Source organism: Astatotilapia calliptera, chromosome 7, assembly GCF_900246225.1.
Source record: "Astatotilapia calliptera chromosome 7, fAstCal1.2, whole genome shotgun sequence".
NCBI classification, from domain to species: domain Eukaryota; kingdom Metazoa; phylum Chordata; class Actinopteri; order Cichliformes; family Cichlidae; genus Astatotilapia; species Astatotilapia calliptera.
The window spans coordinates 54,325,578-54,333,541 of record NC_039308.1 but is presented as its reverse complement, the minus strand read 5'-3'; the positions used below and the strand labels follow the sequence as shown (position 1 = coordinate 54,333,541).

At 42.1% G+C, this 7,964-nt stretch overlaps 1 protein-coding gene across 2 annotated transcripts; it reads left to right on the top strand.

The window, feature by feature from the left end:
* The first annotated feature begins 745 nt into the window (after positions 1 to 745).
* On the top strand, positions 746 to 7,684 carry skor1b (SKI family transcriptional corepressor 1b). Of its 2 annotated transcripts, none has more exons than XM_026175806.1 (8): positions 746 to 1,056; positions 1,448 to 3,192; positions 3,517 to 3,616; positions 3,711 to 3,815; positions 3,931 to 3,990; positions 4,575 to 4,649; positions 6,264 to 6,338; positions 6,919 to 7,684. In XM_026175806.1, exons 2-8 carry the CDS (start codon positions 1,465 to 1,467, stop codon positions 7,011 to 7,013), a joined length of 2,238 nt encoding a protein of 745 aa, XP_026031591.1. In that variant the 5' UTR covers positions 746 to 1,056; positions 1,448 to 1,464; the 3' UTR covers positions 7,014 to 7,684. The 2 variants fall into 2 exon arrangements, with proteins under 2 accessions (XP_026031591.1, XP_026031590.1); XM_026175805.1 differs by having other exon boundaries at positions 6,916 to 7,684.
* The last annotated feature ends 280 nt before the right edge of the window (positions 7,685 to 7,964 follow it).

Sequence of the window (7,964 nt, the reverse complement as noted above, 5' to 3'; positions counted from 1 at the left end):
ATTACCGCTCTGCCCCACTGGGGTCGATGGGGCCAACGGGATCGTGTCCTGTTACCTTCATTAATATTACATGACTGCCTGTCGCAGCACTTGTGCCAGATGAAAACAATTAATCCAAACCTTTATTGGCTTTTAAAGGGTAAATGTTGGTCGTTTATGGCACGAGGCTTCACAGTTTTCTTCTCGTGGATGCCTTTCTTTCAAAAAAGAGGGAAGGACCCAAGCGAGAGATCACCAAAGTGACCTTATAGAGCAGCTGGTGATTGTCACAGCGCGCGTTTAGGCCGGGGAGCTGGTAAACGGCGTGTCCGTGGGAACACAGCACATGATGAAGGCCTGAGCGCCGTATTCATAGGCGGACGCGCACAACAATGTGTTGGGGGGTCCCTGCTGTTTTTAGTGGAATGCCTGATCCCACTGCAGCCTCCTCCGTGCATAATGCCAAATAACCCTGAGAAGGAGCAAAAAATAATGAAACGCATGTAACCGACACCACATCATGACGGAATTATGATAAAATATTATATATTTTTTTAATTTAAATGTATTTTTATCATATTTAAAATATAAGAAAGCCGATTGCTTTAAAAAACAACAACAACAACAACAACGATTTATTCATTTATTTAATGTATCTTTTCTAAACACTTTACCCAATAAACCTCCAGGCTGCTTTGAGACTAAGCACTCAGATCAGCTCATCTTCATTGGTCATGAATCCATAGTTAATTCAGACTGCCTGCATGTGTGAGTGGGAGTGTCTTGCCATAAGTTTTGCCGTCACTTGATTGCGATCGTTGTAGTGGAGTGGGGGGGCTGTACCACAGTCTGCCTGCCATGTGGACTCTGCTGCTGCTGGTGGCGCAACACAAACCATCCGCACACACTGAGAGGGGAGCAGAGAGGCGGGAGGGAGGCGGTGCTGCACGGACAACTGCGTCCCACTCCTAAAGCAAACATCTTCAAGTCCTCCAGCGCGGAGTTGTCATTGCTCCGACATTCACTTGATCACAGCTTTGTCGTTCACGGCGGAGGGGAGCTGCGCGAGCGTCTGAGGTGAGTTTGGGAACAGACTTTGGGCAGCAGATGCACTGAGTGTTTTTGGGGTGTTCCTTATTATTTACGCGCAGTCTCTTTGATATAATCGTGTTCATACACTGAAGAGGTTTAAGATATTAAAGCAAATATAATTCCGTGAACTTTAAGCGTGGAATAGCTTATATGATTTCTCTGCAATGTCCTAAACACGAGTGTCTGCTTTAAAGACTAATTTCTAAAAATAAAGCATCAGCTTCGTGTGTCTTAAATTAAAAACGAAGGCCTGCAAATGACTTGTCCTCGACCTAAAAACGCTGCAGTGAAAGCTAATTATAAAGCTGGAGTTTTGGCGTTCGTTTAACTCACGTGTTCATATCAAACCTTGCTTTTCTTTTTTTTTTCCCTGCAGCTTCTAGGCCTCCAAGGATGGACTCGATACCTGCGGGGCGAGACTCCACTTCCTCGCCAAACTCCAAACAAGAACTTTCCTACCCGAGCACTAACTTGAAGCCCAACCAGGTCGGAGAGACTGTGCTGTACGGAATACCGATCGTGTCTTTGGTAATAGACGGCCAGGAGAGACTGTGCCTCGCACAAATATCCAACACCTTATTGAAGAATTATAGCTATAACGAGATACACAACAGGCGTGTCGCGCTGGGGATCACTTGCGTCCAATGCACCCCTGTCCAGCTGGAGATCCTGCGGAGAGCAGGGGCGATGCCCATCTCCTCCAGGCGCTGCGGGATGATCACTAAACGCGAGGCAGAGAGACTTTGTAAGTCCTTCCTAGGAGCTCACTCGCCCCCCAAACTTCCAGAGAATTTTGCCTTTGATGTGTCCCACGAGTGCGCCTGGGGGAGTCGAGGCAGCTTCATCCCGGCCAGATACAACAGCTCCAGGGCCAAGTGCATTAAGTGCTCCTATTGCAACATGTACTTCTCCCCGAATAAATTCATATTTCACTCCCACCGCACGCCGGAGTCCAAGTACACGCAGCCAGACGCAGCTAATTTCAATTCTTGGCGGCGGCATCTAAAACTAACAGATAAAGGCAGTGCCATGGAGATTTTACACGCGTGGGAAGACGTGAAGGCCATGTTCAACGGGGGGAGTCGCAAGAGGACGCTGCCAGGCAGTGGGTCCGGGTCTAGCTCTCCTTTGAAATCACACGAGCCCAGCCGTCCACAAAGCTCCCCGGAGATCCCCGCAAAGATCCTAAGCTGCGAGGGCAGCCGGGGTGCTATGACGAGCACGCGCAGCTACCCGGTCATCCCGGTGCCCAGCAAGGGCTTCGGGATAATGCAAAAGATCCCACCGCCCCTCTTCCCTCACCCATACGGGTTCCCGGCTTTCGGCCTGTGTCAGAAGAAAGAAGACGGCATGATGGGCGAGCAAAGCAAAGGCGGCCTCCCGGGTGTGCTGTGGCCTGCCACCAAGGACAGCGCCTACCACTCCTTCCCCATGTTCTGGCCCGCGGCCGGCGCGCTGCCCATGCCCCCATATCCCCAAACCCAGCACAAGCCCCCTCCAGAGCTGCTGTGTCCGCCCAGGCAGACTGACATGGACATGTCCGAGCACAGTGACCGCAGCACCAACACATCGAAAGACAGCGCGGTCGATAATGACCGATGCTCCAGCACTCAGTCTCTGCGCAACGAAGAAGACAAGTCAGGGGACGAGGGGAGGCCGGCGGAGGGGGTGCCGCTCCAGCCCCGGAAAATCAGCTACGTGTCGGCGTTCAGACCTGTCATCAAAGACGCTGACTGCATCGCCAAGCTGTACGGCAACAGAAGCGCGTACAACGGCTGTCGCACCGGTTACTTATCGCCCGACTTTTTAAGCGAGAGCTCGAGCTACCGCTCTGTGTCCCCGTGCGTAGACAGTGAGGGCGAGCCAGACGTGGACGTGGAGACAAACAAAACGCAGGACGAGGAAGAGGAGGAGGGCTCCCGGCCTCTGTCTTCGGTGTGTCCTCGGACTCCCCTAGCTTTGACACACACCGTTTCACCACACGATTCTGACTCTAAAGGCCTGCAGGAGAGCAGCCTGGTCGATTCCCAGAAAACGAGCCTGCACGTGGCCCAGTCCTCTGAAAGAGAACTGCAGACCAAGCAGTTATCAGAGAGCCACATAGCTGCACCTTTCACCGAAGTGAGTGACTTCAAACACGGGCGATAATTCAGAGCTGTAATTTTCCCCTGAAGATCGGGTTCTGTTCTTTTTGCCTGTATGTGTACGTTTCAGCAGAGAAATGTGTGCTTGTGGGGGAATTTCTGTCTATGTTAAAACAGTGTAACACAACAAAAGGCATTTCCACATCACTTAGGAGGGGGAATAAAATCTTTTATCGTTTCTCTAATAAAATATCTATACATTAATTAAAGGTTTTCATTATTCATTTTTTTTATGTTTTACTCCATTACAAATTTTTTTTTTCACCAAACTTCAAAGAAGTGGTAATTCTTTTTCCTTTAGGTTTACACACCAGAGAGGAGTGAGCTGCAACAAAGGAGCAGTCCGTATCAATTCAGAGCTGCGAATTACCCGCCTGGAGTAGGCCTACTTACAACAAACGGTTAGACTTTTATTTTCCTGCCTTTGTTTAAAAAAAAATGAAAAATGAAAAAAAAAGGGAGGGAAAAAATTATATCGACTTATTTTGTCTTAAGATGAGAGTGCAAGTAAAGAAGAGCCGTCTTCCACAGTGGAGGAGATCGAAACGAAATCTTTTAACGAACAAAGCAGCGAGGAGCACCAGCGAGAGCCGGATGAAGGTAAGTTACACCGAGGTCAGAAAAAAGGGATTTCAAACAAAACAAAACAAAAAAGCTCAGTAGATGTGGGACTACATTTTTGCCGAAGAACTTAATTTATATTATGTGTACTCAGGCGAGGACGCGCCACCCAGAGCTCTACCAACACAAAGGGACATACAAAGTCTGGCAAAAGGTAAGCTATCTACTGCTTCTATTATTATTATTATTATTATTATTATTATTATTATTATTATTATTATTATTATTATTATTATTTACATTTGACGTAGCCTACATTATTGAGTTTTTCTCCATCACATACATTTATAAATATAAAAAAAAAGCTCATGAGAGGTTGTAGATTAGCGGGCCTAAATTTTATAAATCAAGCAAAACTTGAGTCAGTTTCAACGTCCTGTCGCTCATCTGCACCTTCAGAGTCTTTGTATTTTCGAGGTGGAGTGACCTTTAATTAAAAAATTAGAAAAACTGAAGTTAAAGTTAATAAGACAACACCTCAGACTTTCCACTTTCATCTTTTGTTACATAAATGTGGGGTTTGGCGGGGGTGTCGTCTGCAGTCCAGGAAGACCTGCTCTGAATTTTCAGTGCAGATGATGATAATGATGTGCTCATCACTGTCATTAAAAATAGCAGAAGTGTCCTACATGGAAGCTGATGGGAAAGCCCTCATCTTTTCTCCTTCAACACCCGGCGTTTTTGTTTGATTTTGATTTGTTTCTTTTTCTGTGTTTATTTATTTGTTTATTTTTGCAGAAGAGCTACAAAAGCAGCTCTTGGAGCAGGTGGAGCTGAGGAAAAAGCTGGAACGTGAATTTCAACATTTAAAAGGTAAGCTAATCTCTGCCACGGTGCATGTAAAGGCAAATGTTCCTCCTCTCTGTGACTGAGGCCAAAACATAAGCCTTAATATATCAAATCCACCTCAGCAGTAGTTCCCATGTGCTGCAGCGGAACTAAATAACTGCTGCTTTTAATCTGATCTACCTTTGCCCCTTTTTCATATTGATATACTGAATATATGTTTTTTTTTTTTAAATATATGTGGACAGCAGAAAAAAAAGGGTAACTTTAAAAAGTCAGTGTTTGATTTTTATGAAACACTAACTGAAAAATATCTATAATAATATAATCATATATAAAACGGTTCCCCATCCACCACAATGAAAAATGTTACAGAACATTCCCATCTGCAGTCCATACATTAAGACCATCTGGATATGACACTAACAGCTTCACACTGGCAATGTAAAGATCATGATTTTGAAAATGAAACTAACCATGTCCTCAAGAAGCAGCTGCATTCAGGTGATTAATCAGGTGAATATCAGGTGAGATATGAGCAAATATTTTTTTTGTAACTTAAAATAATTTTATCCACCTTTTCTTACAAACAAATAAATACCTTTTTTCTGAAACATATTATATAGCAATATGAATATTTGGCAGACTCATATAAAAATTGAGAATTGATGTAATACCCAAAATATGTGCACTGGTTGCAGTACAGGTAAAGATGAATAGAAATTAAGATAAACCTGCAAGAATGGAAACTAAACGATGTCACATACAGGTAGTTAAGTGATGATGAAGGCTTCCATATATAAAACTATTTGTTTTTCAAAATTTTTGGAAAGAAATTAAACCTATATGTGGCCCATTTAGCATATATATATATATATATATATTAAAATTATTATTAAAAATCTAGGGACAAGACAGTAAAACTTGTTAATGTTAACCCTGTAATATCATTAATATTGGAAACTTTTTTTTAAAAAAAATTTTGATACCTAGCATAATCATCCTATTACTATATCTGAAAGTAAGACTGTTATGAATATAAGAGTGGTGAAGAAACATTATCAAACAAAAACCTGAGCAGATGTTATGATGTAACATATTTAAAGGGTATTCCGTTTATATTTCTCCTAATATAAACATGTCCTTGCAAATGCTTTTTTTAACTTTCATCAGTGGCATCAATATTTTAATTATAGGTCGGATTTATTTTCATTTAAATGCTATAAATAAAAAAAATTATTGTCATAAGAAAATGTTTTTGTTTCCAGCTGAAGGCATGCCCGGGTGTTTGCTACCGTTGATGCCCTTGGTTTGTAGCTTTAGCTTGAGAAGAGCGCCCTCTACTGATCAGCTGCCCGACAAGTTTAATACATGCATCTGTTGTGAATGGCATCAGCCTCTTAAAAGCCTTAATTTATAAGAAACTATTGCCTCTCTCTAAACAAACATTCCACTTTGTTTGTTTATGCTGTGGAGGTTACATGATTGTTTAAAATGACAAAGATCAGAGGTGCAAACATTTCCTACATGGTTCTGTCAGTAACTTTGGGGACAGCGGTGGCTAAAATGAAGGGTTTTTTTTTCTGTCTGTGAAATAATTGTGGTTGGTTTACTGACTCAGATCTTTCATTTGCTTCTCAGATAATTTTCAGGATCAAATGAAAAGGGAACTTTCCTACAGGGAGGAGATGGTCCAGCAGCTTCACATAGTCAGAGGTGAGAAAAATAAAGCAAAGGCAGCGCACACAACAGCGTTTCAAGATGTTTCTAACTGTGGGATTTACAGATATTTTATAGCTTATTTTTCATGTAAAATCACCGGCGACAGTCTATGTGCTCAATTAGGTTTATTTTACTGTTTTCATATATAACGGACAAGCCTGATTTTTCACATGATCTCTGTTTTTGGCATCGGGGGTGCAAAGTGGTGAACAGTATCATAACGTAACTTTATATCAACAGATATTAGTGGCCAGCTCTTGCCTCTTGCGTGCACACTTACCCCAGTGAATTGCTCCAGAAAGAGAAGGTCGAAGGGTAATTGTGGATGGACAGGCTATTTGAGTGGATGGTCCACAGCCTCTTTAAACGCTTCCAAACTACTTGTTTTGAGCAACTCCTACTCATATCATGAATCGATCATATCATCATTTAACTGTAAACGTGCAGTTGTGTTTAACTTGTCTTATGTAGGTCTAAATGTTTAAACAGCAGCAGCCTCTGTAATCCCCAGCAGGATGATTTACGCTCACATGCGCGTGCACTATTGATTGTTTGATCTCCTTCTTCATAGAAGCTCACGACGCTTTACACCATTTCTCCTGTAAGATGTTGACTCCTCGCCACTGCACCGGATCCTGCTCCTTCAAATCGCCTCTGCTACCACCGTGAATCAGACACAGGGGCGCGAGGACGCAGCCACAGCTTCTGTTAAAAACCACACCACGGGAGATTTAAAAACCACCACGGACACTCTGAGCCAAGCTGAAAGTAGTCTAAAGTGTAATTACCTGTAATATTTAAAAAAAAAAAAAAAGTTAAAAAAAAAAGTGGATCTCCACCCTCAGCGTTTATGTATCTCGCATACAGTGATTTGTTTTATTGAAATTATCCCATCGATTATTATAATTTGTGGCAAAGTGCAATGACAATGTATGTTTGTTGTAAAGGTGGGTTATTATTTCTTCTTCTTCATTTTTTCCTCCCCCTATCAACAATAGCAGCTTTGATTAGACTGTTCATTGCTCCTTATCCTCTCAGTATTGTAAATAAGTCTACTAATTTTAATGTGTTCTTCCATGCAGGCCAGTAGCTTACCTTGGATGTTATGCACTTTAAACGAGTGGTGGGAATTACAGTAAAAAACAAAGCAAAACAAAATACAAAAAAGCCTCCGCGTTGAAATACAGCATATTTATTTCTGTAGCGGTCAAACTATGCCTATTTGCTGTTGGAAATTTGAAAAACACAGAAATTAGTAGGCTGAATTAGTGCATCTGCGACCTTGTAAGCAGTGACATATCCTATTAAGAATAGTCTATTCCTCCATGTAATATTTGTTTTTGTCGCTAATGAATAAATCATTTTATTTAAAGAAGTGTGATTTATTTCCCCCCATATTTACATTTCTTTTTACCTTTTTGATTCCCACAACTTTTTTCTCTTTTTTTTTCCTGCAAGTAATCAATCAACACAGGATCTCGTGAGCCAGTGGACTCCTAATTTAGCAAAACCCACTTATGTGAGTGCACCTTTCACCTTTGTGAATGAATGAATGAAGCTATATGCTGTAAGCGTTATTTAAATAACTGTTTGTGGAGGGGGAAATAATGCCATATCCAT

What these genes read in the sequence shown, in the direction of transcription:
- skor1b (XM_026175805.1), top strand. Translation starts at nt 1,465, where the DNA reads ATGGACTCGATACCTGCGGGGCGAGACTCCACTTCCTCGCCAAACTCC. An exon ending in AGGCCTACTTACAACAAACG is followed by an intron (nt 3,617 to 3,710) that starts GTTAGACTTTTA and finishes TTTTGTCTTAAG; the next exon opens with ATGAGAGTGCAAGTAAAGAA. An exon ending in CCAGCGAGAGCCGGATGAAG is followed by an intron (nt 3,816 to 3,930) that starts GTAAGTTACACC and finishes ATGTGTACTCAG; the next exon opens with GCGAGGACGCGCCACCCAGA.